This window comes from Lithobates pipiens, unplaced genomic scaffold (genome assembly GCF_037356315.1).
Source record: "Lithobates pipiens isolate NorthernLeopardFrog02 unplaced genomic scaffold, aLitPip1_a1.2 Scaffold_16, whole genome shotgun sequence".
Classification (NCBI taxonomy): domain Eukaryota; kingdom Metazoa; phylum Chordata; class Amphibia; order Anura; family Ranidae; genus Lithobates; species Lithobates pipiens.
Window position 1 is genome coordinate 528,383,176 of NW_027507748.1, and position 19,219 is coordinate 528,402,394.

General features: G+C 45.3%; 1 protein-coding gene across 3 annotated transcripts in view; it reads right to left on the minus strand.

Moving 5' to 3' along the window:
* VWA8 (von Willebrand factor A domain containing 8) overlaps positions 1–19,219 on the minus strand; it is a 678,220-nt gene that overhangs the window by 236,577 nt on the left and 422,424 nt on the right. For all 3 annotated transcript variants that reach the window (XM_077483183.1, XM_077483182.1, XM_077483184.1), the window contains exons 24-25: positions 18,634–18,769; positions 14,004–14,123 (exon numbers count right to left, since the gene is read on the minus strand). In XM_077483183.1, coding sequence (XP_077339309.1) covers positions 14,004–14,123; positions 18,634–18,769 — 256 coding nt within the window. The remainder of the gene's footprint in view (positions 1–14,003; positions 14,124–18,633; positions 18,770–19,219) is intronic.

The following is a 19,219-nucleotide window of genomic DNA, read 5'->3' on the forward strand; positions in this document are numbered from 1 at the left end:
TTCAGGGCCTTAATCTCTCTATGAAACGCATGATGGCCTTCCAAACATATCACAAATTGTGTATAGACATCCTGCTCCTTCAAGAAACATGCTTTTCTCATACCTCAGGCCCCAAATACTGAAATGCCAGATAGCCTTCACTCTACTTATCTAATGGCCCAGATAAGAAAGGGGGTGTAGCGATTTGTATAGCGAAAAAAGTCCCATACACTCCCACCTTGGTAATCAAAGATAAAGACGGGAGCTACATCATGGTGGCAGGGAAAATCAACGCACATGCAATCACCCTCATTTCATACTATGCACCCAATGTAGGCTAAGTAAAAAAATTTGAGACCATGCTCACAGTTCTGATGCCTCATGTGCTGGGTCACGTTATAAAAGGGGAATATAGTAATGTGTCTTTAGGCCAAGCCCTAGATAGAACTAATGCACACAAACCAATTTTGAAACATGTCTCTAAACAGGGTTTTTAACTAGCTCAGATACTACACTCCCATGTCCTCATAGCTACTCACAAATAGACCATAAATTTACAGTCACCACTGCTTCCCTCTATTGATTCGGCCAAAATACTGTCCACCTCTTGGTCTGACCATTCACCAGACCAGATTTCATTAACGGATTTGAGGACTAGACCAAAACCCTCAACGTGGCGTCTTAATGCTTCTTCAATAAAATAGAGACTGCCCAAAGGCAATACTTAACCGACAATCATGCAACGGATACCTTCCCTAGTATTAAATGGCCAGCACATAAGGCAACCATCTGTGGTAAACGAATCCAAAAAACCTCCAGAACTAAACTCAACCATGCAAACACAATACAACAACAAGAGGACTTACAACGTACAGTTCAAGCGCAAACGTCTAACCCCCAATTAGATTTGAGACATAAAATAGAAGCGGCACGTAAGGCATTGAATCTTAGCATTACCACTAAGGCTAAGTATTTATGTTGGTCTAGGCATCGATTCTATACTTGATGGTGACAAACCTACTACACTATTGGCTAGGAAACGTACCCCTCGACCGTACAATTTGGCCTTGCCAAGATTATTGATTTAAGATGGAAAACTGACTCAAAATCCCCAATTAATAATTGCAGAGTTTTCAAATTTCTTCTCTAAACTATAGACAAAACCGAACCCATTCCCCACAGCTCAAGCGGATAAATTCTTCCACGATATCCCCCTTCCACAGGTAGCACAGGATCACATCAAGTTAATGGAGGGCGACGGAGGGAGAAATCAAAGCAGCAATTAAAAGTTTGAACCCTTCAAAAGCACCGTGGGTTTACTGGCCATTATTATATAAAGTACGCAGAGATATTGACACCTCATCTATGCTCCTTTTTCAATGCGTTGAGAAGGGGTTCTCCCTTAGCCGCACATGAAAATGCTGCCGCCACACATGTCATTCCCACACCAGGGAAGGACCATGGGGACTGTGCCAACTATCGCCCAATCTCACTCATTAACGTGGATCTTAAAATGATGACCAAAATCTTAGCGACTAGAATGAATACTTTCCTATCTAAAGCATACATTAACCACTTTAGCCCCGGACCATTTGGCTGCCCAAAGACCTGAGCATTTTTTGCGATTCGTCACGGTGTCACTTTAACTGACAATTGAGTGGTCGTGTGACGTGGCTCCCAAACAAAATTGGAGTTCTTTTTTCCCCACAAATAGAGCTTTCTTTTGGTGGTATTTGATCACCTCTGCGGTTTTTATTTTTTGCACTACAAACAAAAAAAGAATGTACATTTTTTAAAAAACGCAATATTTTAACTTTTTGCTATAATAAATATCCCCCAAAAATATATAAAAAACACATTTTCTTCAGTTTAGGCTGATATGTATTCTTCTACATATTTTTGGTAAAAAAAAAAAAAAAAAATCTCAATAAGCGCATAATGATTGGTTTGCGCGAAAGTTATAGCGTCTACAAAATAGGGGATAGTTTTAGGGCATTTTTATTCTTTTTTTTATTAGTAATGGCGACGATCTGCCATTTATATTGTGACTGTGACATTATGGCGGACACATCGGATACTTTTGGTGCTTTTTTGGGACCATTCACATTTATACAGCGATCAGTGCGATTAAAAATGCACTGATTAATTTGTAAATGTGACTGGCGGTGAAGGGGTTAACCACTAGGGGGCGCTGCAGGGGTTAGGTGTGTCCTAGGGAGTGATTCTAACTGTGGGGGGGATGGGCTACGTGTGACAACACTGATCACTGCTACTGATCACAGGGAGCTGTGATCAGTGTCTATGTCACTAGGCAGAATGGGGAAATGCTTGTTTACATCAGAATTTCCCCAATCTTCCTCTCCATGAGACGATCGCAGGTATCCCCATGGAATTTGAGTCCGCGGGACCCACGATCACACTCACGGAGCAAATTTAAAGGGACAGTCCTGTATGCCCATTTTTGCCTGTCCGTGCCATTCTGCCGATGTAAATGTTCATGCGGCGGTCGGCCAATCGGTTAACACCTCACTAATCAAGATGAATTACAAAGTTTTGCTGTAATGGTACATGGTACCAGTGAGAGTGGCGACATGTGTCCCAGGCACTTCCCCTCTATGTTTCAGGGGATGTGGAATAGAAGGCACCGTATACCATATGTGGTGGACATGCCCTAAAGTGAGGCGATTTTGGATTCGCATCTATAATTTTATCTTTTCACTAATCCAGGTGAATCTAATCAAATCACCACAGCAAGTGCTACTAGGAAGCCCAGTGGAGGCAGTACCAGAACACATGAAGAAACTTATATCATTTATCTTTACTGCATGCAGGATAGCGTTAGGTAGATCTTGGAGGGCGCCCATGATCCCCTTCGACTTGGTGAAAACGAAGTCGTCGTGGATCGTGATTAATGAACACCTCCCACTATTACTCGATAAACAGCAGGTCTTTCATAGAGTCTGGGAACCATGGATAAAATACCTGTCTGAAGGCTTATGAGACACCAGTACAGTTAAGCGGAGAATGACAGGGGTGCACATTTCCCCCTTTACCCTCCTCTTCCCCTTTCTTTCTTCCTCTTGCAGGTTTTTCTTTTCTTCCCCTGCATCCTGTTTGAGTGACCAGTAAGTGGACTTAGGTCACTTGGTCCCATGGTATGGATTCCTCCTCTTCATCTTCATGAAGCCTAAAGGAATGACAGAGATCCAATCCACTCTTCTTTTTTGTCTGTTATTTTTACTTGTTACAGGTTTCTCATGTATGAACGAATGAATGAAATAGTTGTATAGGGCATAACGCGAACTGAATCGCCTCAAGGCGCTGCGAAGAGCTTTGTTGTCCAGCTTCTAGAAGAGGAAGGTCTTAAGTTTTTTCCTGAAGGTCTGGTGGTTTTCGTCCAAGCGGATGTTGGTTGGTAGAGCGTTCCATAGCCGTGGTCCTTGGACAGCGAATCTCCGTTCCCCCTTTGATTTGTATCGGGATTTGGGAACGAGGAGAAGGTTTTTGTTAGATGATCGGAGACTGCGGTTTGGTGTGTAGCGTTTTATTTTCTCAAGTAGGTATTGAGGAGCATCTCCATGCATGCATTTGTGGGTGAGGCAGAGGGTCTTGAATGTGATCCGATTCTTTACGGTTAGCCAATGTAGGCTCCTCAGGGAAGGGGAGATTGATTCCCAGGTTTTTTTTCCTGTTATCAGCCTTGCCGCCGTGTTTTGGATAAGTTGTAATCACGCAAGTTGATATTGGGGTAATCCTATGTAAAGGGAGTTTGCGTAGTCAAGTCATGAATTAATGACTGTTCCAACTACCACTGCTTTGTCATTCTTTGGGATGAAAGGGATGAGTCTGCATAGCAGGTGGAGCAGATGGTGAGAACCACTGACTACTGCTCCTATTTGAGCATCCATTGACATTTGAGTGAAAAATTACCCTGAGACTCTTGGCCTTGGTCTTTGGGGAGATGGTCTGCCCAAAGACGGTGGGTCGTGTCCAGGAGGTCTCGGTTCGGGGATTAAGGTTTGCGTGTAGGATAAGAAGCTCTGTTTTTGATTCGTTGAGTTTGAGGGAGTTAGTGGTCATCCAGTCTTATATCAAATTGAGACAATTTTCTAGTAGTAGTTCATTACGTTGGAGATACAACAAGCCTTAAGACATTTTGTATACAGAAATGCTTATCTCATGTAAACAATATTTTGCCTTGACAATTTTCAATAAATATTATTGGAAAAGACTTGCAGCTGTAATTGCAGCTAAAGGTGGTTCTACAAAGTATTGACTCAGGGGGCCTGAATACAAATGCACACCACAATTTTCAGATATTTATTTGTAAAAACTTTTAAAAAATATTTATCATTTTCCTTCCACTTCACAATTATGTGCCACTTTGTGGTGGTCTATCACATAAAATCCCAATAAAATACCTTTACGTTTTTGGTTTCAACATGACAAAATGTGGAAAATTTCAGGGGGTATGAATACTTTTTCAAAGCATTTTATCGTATAATGGCAACTGTATAATGGCAAACTATTAACATACTTTTTTTTTTTTGCTTTCCTGTTTTTTATTGCTGTTAATTCAAGATTAAAAGTTTAAATAAAGAGGGGCGTGGCCTGCTGCTGCATGGTGTAGGACGCTCTTTCTGTGATATCCGGCTGCCTATCATCCTTTCTACCATCCTTGCGGACCCGAGAGACTCCTTTACCCGCTACACTACTCTGCCTCCCTTGGGAGAACCACCCGCGCTCATGTCGCCGCCAAAGAAATCTCAGGGAGCCCTTGCTAAGCTGGGAAAGTTCCGCGCGGATGCTCCGGACCTCGTGGAGGAAGATGGCGCCGCTCCGGGCCCGGCCGCCGAGAATCCTCCCTCAGGCGACACGGCGCGCATTCTTGAGGCCGTAACCCTTTGCCGAACCTCCCTCACCTCCAGGATTGAGGAGGTGAAGGTTGACATCTCCCTCATCCGTCAGGATATGCACAAATTGAGGGAGAGGGTCGGTGAAACGGAGCGCAGGCTGGGCCAGCTGGAGGATGACATCCCTCCCCTTCAGATCTCCACCGAACGACTGCAGCACCAGCTCACCGCTGTCCTGTGCAAGCAGGACGAACTCGAGAACAGGATGCGACGCTGTAACCTTCGCTTTGTGGGGTTGCCTGAGAAGGCGGAGGGCTCTGACCCCCCCGCATTCCTTGAACGCCTGCTAATTGCCAACTTTGGCCGCGAGGCCTTCTCGTCCACCTTCACTGTTGAGCGTGCCCACCGCCTAGCCTCAAGACCTCCGCCTCCAGGTGCCCCACCGCGCACATTCATTGCAAAGATGCTCAATTACCGCGATCGGGACGCGGTCCTGCGCCTCACCAGGGAGAAGGGTAACATCCCCTATGATGACAAACGCATCGCGGTGTTCCCGGACTTCTCCGCAGAGATTCAGAAGAAGAGGGCCCAGTTCACGGAAGTCAAGCGCCAACTCCGCATCCGTCATCTAGTGTATGCCATGATGTTCCCCGCTCGGCTCCGCGTGGTGCGCGATGGCAAGGCTCACTTTTTTGAAGATCCCTCAGCTGCTCTTTCCTGGCTGGAGCAGCGCCCGGATGATGCCCCTGCCTGACTCTGTTGGTCTCTGTGTGACATCTACGTGGCCCTGCAATTGTTCCTTCTCTGCAACAGTTAACCGTCAACCATGCCACTAGCCGTGAGTACTTTTGATCCCTTGTCACCCTCCCCTGGCATGCTGGGCCCCCCTTCTCCCCTGCTACTTTACAGAGCCTGCGTGCCTCTATTTGTACTCTGCATGCCCCTGCACGTGCTGCATGTCGCCCTGACTTTGCTTTCCCTGGGTCCCCTCGTCCCACAAACATTATTGCAGCCGGGAACATGGACACCGTGTTTGGCGAAGACCCTTCCATGCCGAACCCTCCTACCCGGCCGCACTGCACAGTTGACTTCTGTTCGCCCCCATTCCCGGCTGCGAGTGTGCCCGGTCACATATGCTCTACGCTCCTGGACGCCTCTCCTGCTACCCATGGTGGCCGGGCGCACTCCCCACTGTCATTTCAAGAAATGTTTCCCTGGCCGGCCTCGGTTCCCCTATGTTTTGCGGGTTACTGTGCATTTGGTTTGCCCCGCCGGTCCAGTGTAGGCACCGTTCTGTTATTCTTTGTTCTTTTCAGTTCTTGTTTGTTGCTAACACACCATGTTTTTTTTCTGTCTGAATTTACCAATCCATGTCTGGCAGATACTCTGCTACCTGTTCATGTATCTCATGTATTGCCTGTGCTACCTCTGGTATGTGTTTGTATTCTGGGGGTAGCCCCTGTGATGGGTGGCGGTGGTGTATTCACCCTGTATGCCGCCCCTCGCGGGGGCTCCCACAGGTGGGTGGCTGGGGCATTCTGGTTACCACTTGTTTCATTATCCTGCACTGTACCTTCCATTTGCTATGGCGACCCTTAAGGTAGTCACGTGGAATGTGCGTGGCCTGCGGGAGAGATCTAAGAGGGTTGCGGTGCTATCCCACCTTAAACAGTTACGGGCTGATGTAATGGTTCTGACTGAGACGCATGTCACGGGCCAGCTGCAGTTATCCCTTAAAAAACCGTGGGTGGGATGGATGTATCATGCTCCCTATACTAACAATTCTAGTGGTGTTGCTGTCCTGGTGGCCAAATCTGTCCAATTCCGCCTACATGATTTACAATCCGATAGACGGGGTCGCTTTCTATTTCTGCATGTCACGATCGGGGGTCTTGAATTTTTGTTGTTAGCCTTCTACATTCCCCCACCTTTTCAGTTTGAGGCCCTCCAGCAGGGAATTGATTTTATGCTGCAGCATCCCTCTCTGCCGACTTTATGGCTGGGCGATTTTAATTCTGTAGTGTCCCCTGTCCTGGATAGACTTACCCGTTCCCCTGGTCCCTCTTCTCCCTCGGGTCGGACTAGATTCGGCAATTTTCTTGCCGAGTTTGCCTTGACAGACGTGTGGAGGTATAGTTATCCCACCCGTAGGGAGTACTCCTGCTTCACGCCAGCGCATGATGCAATGTCCAGGATAGACCTGATCCTGTGTTCCCCTACCCTGCTTCCATGCCTTTTGGATGCTGGGATTGGGACTAGGGTCTTGTCTGATCACTCACCTTGCTGGGCCCGGTTTCGTCTACCCTCCGCTTCGGTGTCCCGCCTGTGGAGGTTGAATCCGTTCTGGCTGACGGTCCTCCCTGATCTGGAGGCTGTTCAGAGGGAGTGGATTCATTATTTTCGGACTAATATGGACTCTGCACCGTTTGGGCTGGTTTGGGAGGCTTTTAAATTGCATGCCCGCATGTTTATGTCTACTCGTGTCAATCAGTTTAAGAAATCCTCGGGACTGGCGCTGCAACAGGCTGAGGAGTTGCTGGGGGAGCTGGAGAGCGCATTTCTTGCGCATCCCACTCCCTCCAACTCCTCTAAACTGAGACTACAGTCTAGACTCACCGATCAGCTGCACCTGGCTGGGGCGGAGAGGAAGGTCTTTTTCAGCAAGCAAAGGGTTTATGAATATGGAGAGAGGGCTGGGAAACTGCTGGCTTACATGGCACATCTGGACCACAGCCCTCCGGTTGTGGTACGGCTCTTGTCTGCGGCGGGAGTCACGCTGTCGGATCCACAGGAGGTGGCTCAGGAGTTTCGGCGCTTTTATGCCGAATTATATACCTCTGAAGCCGACGGCTCCTTGGACGACTTGCGTGCCCTGCTGCAGACAGTTGACTTCCCGGTTCTCACGGACTCCCAGGTGGAGATTTTGGAGGCTCCCATCACAGAGGAGTGTATAGCAGAAGCGATAGCTTGCTTGCCACCTTCTAAGGCCCCAGGCTCAGATGGCCTTCCTCGGGAGTTTTACACCCAGTTTCAGGAGGCCCTGATCCCCAAGCTCCATCTGCTATACACCCACATATTCGATACCGGCGTACTCCCTCGCTCCATGAACGAAGCACTGCTTGTCCTTATTCCTAAGCCGGGTAAGGACCCCCTCTGCCCTGAATCATACAGACCCATCTCGCTTCTGCAGCTGGATGTTAAAATTTTGGCCAAAATTCTTGCCCTCAGACTCAACAAGGTAATACTCCATCTCATACACACGGATCAGACGGGCTTCATGCCCAGGAAAAATACTGCCTTTAACCTAAGACGACTGTTTATGAACCTACAGGCCTCTCATGACAATATTGGTTCCAGGGTTGTTGTTAGTTTGGACGCTGCCAAGGCATTCGACTCGGTGGAGTGGGGGTATTTGTGGGAATGCTTGCACAGTTTTGGCTTTGGCCCTAAATTTGTGCGTTGGATACAGCTTCTTTACCAGGCCCCCACTGCCCGAGTTCTTGTCAATGGCCAGATCTCCAGCCCCTTTTCCCTGGCGAGGGGCACGCGACAGGGCTGCCCCATTTCGCCCATGTTGTATGCATTGGCGGTGGAGCCCCTGGCGATTGCCATTAGAGCGCACCCGGGTATCCGTGGCCTCCGCGTGGGTCAGCTATCGGAGGTTATCAGCCTCTATGCGGATGATATGTTGCTATATTTGGAGGACGCTGGCCCCTCCCTGGCGGCGGTTTTGGAGGTGGTTCGCCGTTTTGGTGCTTTTTCGGGCCTCCGCATAAATTGGTTCAAGTCCCAAATTCTCCCCATCGATATCACCGTCCCCACTAGGGCGCAGACCTTATTGCCCCTCGAGTGTACGGACCGCATTAAATACCTTGGTGTACACTGCTCTCGCTCCCCCGCGGACTACGTCGACCTCAACCTTGAGCCCCTTTACCCCCTTTTGAAACGGAAGACCCAGGTGTGGTCCAGGCTCCCCTTGGGGGTCATGGGCCGCCTGGGTCTTGTTAAAATGATTCTACTCCCCAAACTCCTCTACATTTTTTGGCATGCCCCACTTCATATACCGTCGCGACTGTTCCGTGATATGGAATCGATTCTCAACTCCTTTGTTTGGGGCTCTTCCAGGCATAAGTTGGCCTGGCAGACCCTCAAGTGCCCGGTTCGTCTTGGCGGCGCTGCCCTCCCCGACCTGGAGATGTACTACTTGGCCTCCCAGCTTTCCCACTTTTATTATTTGAACACGTATGACAAACTACGGTACTCCCTCCTGGTGTGTGCCTTGATTACAGATGTCATTGCGCATCCCTTCCAAATACTCTTTTGCAGGCATAGAGCTGTCCCCTACCTGTCTTATAAGCACACTATGATTGCGCACCACTGCCGATTGTGGCGGGTGGTGCAGTCCAGATCTGGGGCCCCCTCCTTGCATGCACATACACCTCTCTGGGACAACCTCGACATCCCGGAGTTGCTGGGTATACCGGACTACAAAATATGGATATGTAAGGGGGTCATATACCTGTCTCAATTTTATGCGAGTCACGGTGTTAAGACTTTTCAGGCTCTTAAGGATGAGTTTGGCCTCCCGAACCATCTGTTTTTCCGCTACCTGCAGGTCCGTCATGCACTGCAAGCTCAGTTTGGTACTGCGCCTCCGATTCTGGCGCGTACCCCCCTGGCGAGCCTGGCTCTTGGCAGCGATTCGTATAAACTCACCTCCACCATTTATGCACACCTCCTCACTCCTCGGGCTACGGCCCATGCTTATAGTCTTAAACCTAGATGGGAGGCTGACATTGGACCGATAGAAGACGAGCACTGGGGTGAGATGCTGTCGGCGTCGACGGAGGTCTCCCCCAGACTGTCGGATAGGCTGACTCACCTGTACATACTCCATCGCTCCTATGTCACCCCGGGAAGGTTGGCTAAGTACAAACCCGGACTTGATCCTACATGCCCCCGCTGCGGTGACCCAGCCAGTACGTTTTATCACCTCATCTGGACTTGTCCCCCCATTCAGAGGTATTGGGCTCAAATAATCCAATTCCTGCACGACCATATGGGGTCCCCCCTCACACTTTGCCCACGTCAGTGTATTCTCGGTCTTCTCCCCCTTCAGGACGAAAGTAAATACCTTAGGATACTTTTACAAGAGACTCTCTTCGCGGCTAGGATGCAGATAGCCCGACTGTGGCTCAGACCAGATCCCCCGACGTTCCAACAGTGGAAGAGAGCTGTTAATCAGACTATACCCTACAAAAGACTCATTTATTCCAACCGAGGGTGCCCTGCCAAGTTCCATAAAATATGGGATGTGTGGCTGGATACTCCCCTTAGCTGCACTGGGTAGATGATGTATACTGGAGGGTGGCAACAATCCTCTCTACCTACTCTGTATGGGTGCTTTACTGTGTGTATACATGTATTACCAGTATTCATGATTTTTGTTTACGCTGTGTTTCTTTACCTGTCACTTCGGACATGGAGTATATCCCTTTTCATGGTGTGAGGCGCCTGTTGCGCCTAATTTTTGTTTGAGTATTGTTATGTCATCTTTTTTCTTTTATGCTCAAACTTCACTTTTATGCTCAAAATACCTACATCAAATAATATATTTATAAGAATGTTTTCCTCTTAAACAAAAGCTTTTTTGTACACCTTTCTTACGTCATCTACACATTTTGCCATCCTCAAAAATCAACTAAAAAATAAATCAAATATTTAGATGCATTATAGCTGGGGAGGACAAAATTGTTTAAAGTAGAAGTCAACCCCAACACAAAAATCTCTGCATCTACAGACATCCACAAACTAAAACTAAACTATCTAGCCCAGTAAAGAAGAAATCAGTATACATATTTTTTAAGCCGTTCAGACCCGAGATCCCACGCTGAGCTGTGGAGGCGGGTGCAGAAAACACATCCGACAACGGAAGCCCCATAGTAGGTCTATGGATGACATCACTCCCCATTCACTTGACAGACATTGTCGGTGCATCCGGAAAGTATTCACAGCACTTCATTTTGGAATAAGGTGGTAACATAACAAAATGTGGAAAAAGTGGATTACCCACGATCATCTCACGGGACGGCTGAATGGAGGAAATGCCGTGTAAACAGCATTTCTCCATTCTGCCTAGCAACTAGTGACGCTGATCTCTGCTCCATGTGATTGGAGCAGAGATCAGTGTTCACTAACACAAAGCCCAACCCCCCCACAGTTAGTAACACTCCCCTAGGAACACTTAACCCCTACACTGCCACCCACTGGTTAACCCCTTCACTGCCAGTGTCATTTACACAGGAATCACTGCATTTATATAGCAGTGATTACTGTATAAATGACAATGGTCCCAAAAATGTGTCAAAAATGTCCAATGTGTCCGCCACAATGTCACAGACACAATAAAAATCGCTGATCGCCGCCATTACTAGTAAAATAAATAATAAAAAATTATTAATAAAAATGCCATAAAATGATCCCTATTTTGTAAACGCTATAACTTTTGCGCAAACCAATCAATAATCGCTTATTGCGATTTTTTTTACCAAAAATATGTAGAATACGTATCGCCCTAAACTGAGGGGAAAAAAATGTTTTTTTATATATTTTTGGGGGATATTTATTATAACAAAAAGTAAAAAATAATGTGTTTTTTTCGAAATTGTCGCTCTATTTTTGTTTATAGCGCAAAAAATAAAAACCGCAGGGGTGATCAAATACCACCAAAAGAAAGCTCTATTTGTGGGAAAAAAAGGACGTCAATTTTGTTTGGGAGCCACGTCGCACGACAGCGCAATTGTCAGTTAAAGCTACGCAGTGCCGAATCGCAAAAAGTGGTCTGGTCTTTGACCAGCAAAATGGTCCGGTCTGTAAGTGGTTAAATTAATTATTTTCCCCCAAATTCTACAAACAATACCCTATAATGACAACATGTAAGACGTTTGTTTGAAATCTTTGCAAATTTATTAAAAAAAAAAAAAACACAAAAAAAAAACCCATGTACATAAGTATTCACAGCCTTTGCTCAATGCTTAGTTGAAGCACCTTTGGCACCAATTACAGCCTCAAGTCTTTTTGAATATGATGCTACAAGCACACCTATTTTTGGGCAGTTTCTCCCATTTTTCTTTGCAGGACCTCTCAAACTCCATCAGGGTGAATGGGGAGTGTCAGTGCACAGCCATTTTCTGATTTCTCCAAAGATGTTCAATCGGGTTCAAGTCTGGGCTCTGGCTGAGCCACTCAAGGACATACACAGAGTTGTCCCATAGCCACTTCTTTGTTATCTTCGCTGTGTGCTTAGGGTCATTGTCCAGTTGAAAGATTAATCTTCACCCCAGCCTGAAGTCCAGAGCGCTTTGGAGCAGGTTATCATCAAGGATGTCTCTGTACATTGTTGCATTCATTTTTCCCTCAATCCTGACAAGTCTCCCAGATCCTGCCACTGAAAAACATCCCTACAGCGTGATGCTGCCACCACCATGCTTCACTGTAGGGATGGTATTGGCCAGGTGATTGGCGGTGCCTGGTTTTCTCCAGAGATGACGCTTGACATTCATGCCAAAGAGTTTACTCTGTTTCATCAGACCAGAGAATTTTGTTTGTCATGGTCTGAGACTCTTCAGGTACCTTTTGGCAAACTCTTGTCATGTGCCTTTTACTGAGGAGTGGCTTCTGTCTTTCCACTCTACCATACAGGCCTGATTGGTGGAGTGCTGCAGAGATGGTTATTCTTGTGGAAGGTTCTCCTCTCTCCACAGACAAATGCTTGAGCTCTGTCAGAGTGACCATCGGGTTCTTGGTCACCTCCCTGAGTAAGGCCCTTCTCCCCCAATCGCTCACTTTGGCCAGGAGGCCGACTCTAGGAAGAGTTCTGGTGGTTTCAAACTTCTTCCATTTATGTATGATGGAGGCTACTCTGCTCATTGGGACCTTCAATGTTGCAGACATTTTTCTGTACACTTCCCCAGATCTGTGCCTTGATATAATCCTGTCTCGGAGGGCTACAGACAATTCCTTGGACTTCATGGCTTAGTATGTGCTCTGACATGCACTGTTAACTGTGGGACCTTATATAGACAGGTGTTTGCCTTTGCAAATCATGTCCAATCAACTGAATTTACCACAGGTGGACTCCAATCAAGTTATAGAAACATCTCAGGGCCGGTTCACATTACTGCGATGGCAGACATCGCATGTAATTTGCAGCGCCACTGCTGTTCACATTACATGCAATGTCTGTGCGGTGCGATGTCAGCCATATAGATAGTATGGCTGATATCACACCGCATTCGATGCAAATACGCACAGGACCCTTTTTTCTGTTAGGACCAGAATCGGATTGCACGTACGTTCACACATATGTGATTTGATTCATGTCCGAACCATCAGTTCACAGTGCAGGGGTGTCGTTAACATATAATGACAATCCCCAGCAGTTCGCATATGGCAGTGTGAACTGCCGTGTGTGTTGGGTGTGATGCAGGAACCCATAGTTGATTCGCAGGGTTCTTGCATTGCAATAGTGCAAAGCGGCCCTCAAGGATGATCAGTGGAAACAAGATTCACCTGAACTCAATTTTGAGTGTCATTGCAAAGGCTGTGAATACTTACGTACATGTGATTTTTTATTTATTTTTTATAAATTTGCAAAGATTTAACTTCTTTCACATTGTCATTATGGGGTATTATTTGTAGAATTTTGAGAAAAATAATTAATTAAATCCATTTTGGAATAAGACTGTAACATAACAAAATGTGGAAAAAGGGAAGCGATGTGAATACTTTCCGGACGCACTGTATATCGATTTCTTCTTTACAGGGCTATTTGGGTTAGTGTTAGATCATGGATGTCTGTAGATGCAGGGATTTTAGTGTTAGAGTGGACTTACACTTTAAATCAAGCTATCATACAATTTGCCTGTATATGTCTATCTATCTATCTATATATATCTCTATCTATCTATATATATATATATATATATATGTCTGTGCGCGTGTGTGTGTTTTTCCAGGTTTTTCAAATTCATGAAGCAACTTTTTGTAATAAGATTTTACAGTTTAAAATACATGCTCTGTGGTCTTAGTCACCATACTTCCATTTTAAATGTTTATACAAGCCTACACATGAGCTAGGTATGATATTCATTTTGTGAAGCTTTAACTTACCCAAAGCACCAAAAAAATCATTTCCCAAAAAAGGGAACCCAGGTCTGTTGGCTAGCACAATCATTCTGAAATCAGGATGAATAGGGATCACATTATCTCTTCCTTTCCATTCTAATGGATCTGGCAAATACATAAAAGATTTGTGGTTATACAGGCTTTATGACTGTAATTGATATAAAAGTTAAAGTAGATGCAAACACATACACCAACATATAAAACAAATATGTAATACGTTACTTAATTTAAAAAGTATTTTAAAATTAACTGCTTTTGTTAAAATAATGCCGCGTACACACGTACCCAACTATCCGGCGGACTTAGTCTGACGGACTTACCGTCGGACTGTCCGGCGGACTTTCCGAACGAGCTACTTACCCACACACGGCACTTTTTCAGCGGACGAATACGGCGTACTAAGTCCGCCGGACTATCCGCCGTACTTTTGAAATGAACGGTCACCTGGTATGGACTTTAAGGGGAACCCCTATGCCGAAAAATCGTCGTGGGGGTCCCCCCCTAGGTCCACATCAGACCCTTGTCTGAGCAGGCTACCAGGCCGGCCAGGAAAGGGGGTGGGGACAAGCGAGCGCGCGGGGGGGCGCGTGCGCTCGTCCCCACCCCCTTTCCTGGCCATGCCGGGTAGGGGTTCCCCTTTAAGTCCATAACAGGTGACGGGGCCAGCGACGCCTCTTTCGCTGGCCCCGGTTACCTGGAGACACGCTCAAAATGAGCGGACTTTTCTCCGGGTGGGAAAAGTCCGTTCATTTCAAAAGTACGGCGGACTGGCACACACACGGCCGGATTGTCCGCCGAAATGCGAGTCCGGCGGAAAGATTGGAGTGCAAAACTACTTTCTAAGTCTGCCGGACTTTTGGGTAAAAAAAAGTCCGCCGAAGCCTACACGCGGGGGATTGCCGCGTACACACGATCAAACAATCCGGTGGAAAAGTCCGGCGGACTCAAGTCCGCCGGACTTTTCCACCGGATTATTTGATCGTGTGTACGCGGCATAATACCACAAAGGTCCTTAAACAAGCGTGGCAACACTCTGTTACTGACAGTAGACAATATGTTCAAAAAATCTTTAACAAAATCATGGCCATCTATGATTAAGCCTTGATTGAGTGAAATGCATTCGATTTTTCTTCTACTCCAAGTTAGTTTACAGGGACAACTCCCCCTCTCCTGGGGAGCATGCGTAGGAGCTCCTATGCCTGTAATTGGCTGAGATGGAATTCCTATTCATGCTCCTGATCTGCAGGAGTCATTCCTTTTCATCTAGCATGCTTCCAAGGTTACCCAGATACAGAGGAGCCAATACCGATACAGCAGCACTGTGAAACACACAGGATTCCCTAGCTGAACAAATGTAGCTTTCCTGTTATACTGCTATGTTTTACCTCATGGTTTCCTGTTAAGCAGGGTATGTAGTTAGTATACACACTATGCTAACTCCATACACAGTAGCAACTTACCTACATTGCACAGGCATGTTATGCCGTTATCACTCTCAGTAGCTAGCTATGAGAAATTACCTGCTGAAATACCAATGGTCTGTAAATGCCTCCAAATTGTTGCCCTGCTTCGTTACCTCTCATGTGCATTTCAAATTATTATTATTATACACGATGGCATTATATATATATATATATATATATATATATATATATATATATATATGTGTATATATATATATATATATATATATATATATATATATATATATATACATATATACAGCGCTTTACAATGTATGGGGGGGGGGGGGCAACACAATTACAGTACAGTTCAATACAAAAGGTACAGGAGAGCCCTTACATTCTAAAGGGGGTGGTGGTACAAAAGGTAATAGCTGCAAAGAATGATTTGAAGTGGGGGTGGCTTGGGGACAGTTGTTAGGTGGGTGTGGGATAGGCTTCCCTGAATAAATGAGTTTTCAGGGATCTCCTAAAGGTGGACAGGGTAGGGGCTGATCGGACAGACTGAGGCAGGGAGTTCCAGAGGATGGGAGAGGCTCTGGATTAATCTTGAAGGCAAGCATGGGAGGAGGTAACAAGGGAGCTAGAAAGCAGGAGGTCCTGGGAGGAGCGGAGGGGACGATTTGGGCGATATCTGCAGATGAGGTTGGTGATGTAGATGGCTTTGTATGTTATGGTTAGCATTTTGAATTTTACACGGTGGGGTAGGGGAAGCCAGTGAAAGGATTGGCAGAGAGAGGCGGCAGTCACGGAGCGATTAGTGAGGTGTATTAGTCTAGCAGCAGCATTCATAATAGACCGAAGGGGGGATAGCCTGCTTAAGGGTAGGCCATTAAGGAGAGAGTTGTACTAGTCAAGGTGGAAAATAATCAAGGAGTGAACGAGTTGCTGTGTGGTGTCATTAGTCAGGAAGGGTTGAATTCTGGAGATATTGCGGAGGTGAAGGCAGCAGGATTTAGCCACTGATGGGATATGGGGGCTGAAGGAGAGGTCAGAGAGAGAAAGATTGAGTTTGAGGTGTGAAGTGGTGTGACATCCATACTAATATGTCATTCAGTAAGTTTGAGATCTGTGAGGAGATCGAGGGTGTGAGTTGAAGAGTGGAGAGATAGATCTGGGTGTCATCGGCATAGAGGTGGTATTGGAAACCATGGGAGGTTATCAATTGGCCCAGGGAAGAGGTATAGAGCAAGAATAGGAGGGGCCCCAAGGACAGAACCTTGGGGTACCCCAAAAGAAAGAGGAAGGGGAGCGGAGGAGATGGAGATGTAAGTGACACTAAAAGTGCGCTGAGATAGGTAGGAGGAGAACCAGGATAAAGCAGAATTGAGGAAGCCAAGGGAGTGTAATTTGCTGAGGAAGAGCAAGTGGTCAACTATGTCAAAGGCAGCAGAGAGGTCTAAAAGTATGAGAAAGATATATTACTTGATTAAATAAAAGTGACTTAAACTGTCTTTAGAACATGATTCAGATTTGACCCACTAGAATATTACTTAGCACCTGTTAATAGTTCATTAGTATCTCAGTGAGTCACCAAATCCCTAATTTTTTCACTGCTACGTGCTCTGACCACTGCCAGCACAGGCAATCACACACACTTAATTAAAAGAACTCTTACTATTGCAGAGAAATCCTGGGATTTCACACTAATTCCAGAACACTCTACAAGGATTACTATTTAAAAGCTAAAGTCTGAGTAAAGACTGAAGAATTTTTATATGAAAAACACACATCATGGTAACTGTGACAGCATGTCCAAGGCAAAAAGAAAAGGACTGGCAGTAAAACTTTGGTCAACGGTGCATACAGATGTTCACTTATATTTAGTAACCATCTAGTAAAGTTTCCCCAATAGTCATCCTGATATATCACAAATGATCAGAGGATTATTAATTTATATCTGAATTCATGTAATACTTAGATTGGTGTACAACACACATTCCAGCCTATCCCACACCCACCTAACAACTGTCCCTGAGCCACCCCCATCAAATCATTCTCTGCAGCCATTACCTTTTGTACCACCACCCCTCCCTTTATAATGTAAGCTCTATGAGCAGGGCCCTCCTGTAACTTTTGTATTGAACTGTAATGTAATTGTGTTGTCCCCCCTATACAATGTAAATCGCTGCGTAAACTGTTGGCGCTATATAAATCGTGTATGATAATAATAATAATTCCAGAGGTCTGACTCAAGCCCATGCACTACTGCATACACAGATAAAAAACAGGTGCAAAGAATAGGGGTTTCTATGTCGTTATGATGACCTTGAAGTGATGAGAGGATGTAAAATGTAGGTTTGTGGTTATAACGTACAGTCTACACTCCTGTAAAAACAGAAAAAAAACTCCAGAAAAAAACTTTTTAGTTTGGGACAGAATGGGAAAATGGGAAAAAAACGGCATTTGATTTTTTTGTCATCTGTATCCCTGTTGGGGAGAATTCCTGTTTGCATTGCTTGAGGACAAACGGAAACAGAAACTTGAGGTAATGTTTAAACCTTCTCCACTCAAAAAAAAAAAAAAAAAGTTTTTTCAGGAGATGGGCTTTAACATTTCAAATGCATATAACAAATCTAGCCAACCAGACTAGAGCTTCTTGTTTTAATCCAGGCAGCACTGCAAGCCACCCTAATGCATAGGTTTTCGTGTTGTGGGAAATCAGTTTTTCTGTTGAGACCTGAAATATATTGAAAGGGTGAATGGCAAATACCTAGGGTCTTGGTTAATTTAGATCCTTAGACTGGGTAAGGGCTGCAAAGAGCCAGAGGGCCACATTCAGCCTATAAAACCAGTAAAGCAGGCCATACATAATGCAAACCTCTTTCCTTCCACCAAAATTGCTCGATTCCCCCATCAACCCAGTGAATGTTGATAGGGGAATCCCTCCCACAGCTTTATGGAGTTCTGCCGATGGAGAGCTTAGGGGGGCTTCCCTCCAGAATACGATTAGTATTGCAAGCTATAGCTGGCAACACTAATTGTTTGAGGAAAACCAACAGGCTGCTTGTACACAAGTTGATTGATTTGTGCACAATGTGCCCATAAAAGGATTGAAATTTGGAATTTTGATCCATGTATGGCAGGCTTCAGCTTACCTGTCCTACATGTTTAAGATATAGATAGGATAATAGCACCTATACAGTACTTACTGGCTACAAGTCGCCTGCCATCTGACAGGATCATCTCTCCACTTTCTACTAAGGTTTTCAGAATACAGGTTACATTTGTGGGAGCCTTGTCAGCCTCATCTATCACCAAGATGTGGCCTCTTTTAACAGCCTTAACCTAAAAATAAAACATAGTTTTGTAAGGAATCAATAAACATGGAAATAGGAATTTCATTCCAATCAAATATTGACACAACCGGCTAAAGTATCCTCTGAATGATTCAATAGTCATACAAGTACATTTATTTCACAAGAAACACTTGCTCTATACACGCAGATATGTAAAAAACAATATATGATGAAAGTATTATGGTTTTAGAGTAAAATTGTCATAAATCTTGGCAATTTACACTTATGCCGTGTACACACGGTCGGACTTTCCGGCACAAAAAGTCAGACAGAATCATTTCATTGGATATTCCGATCGTGTGTGGGCTTCATCTGACTTTTTTTTCAAAAATTCTGATGGACCTAGAAATATAACATGTTTTAAATCTTTCTGACAGGATCAATTCCTATCGGGAAAACCGTTTGTATGCTGTTCCAATGGACCAAAAACAAAGCAAGG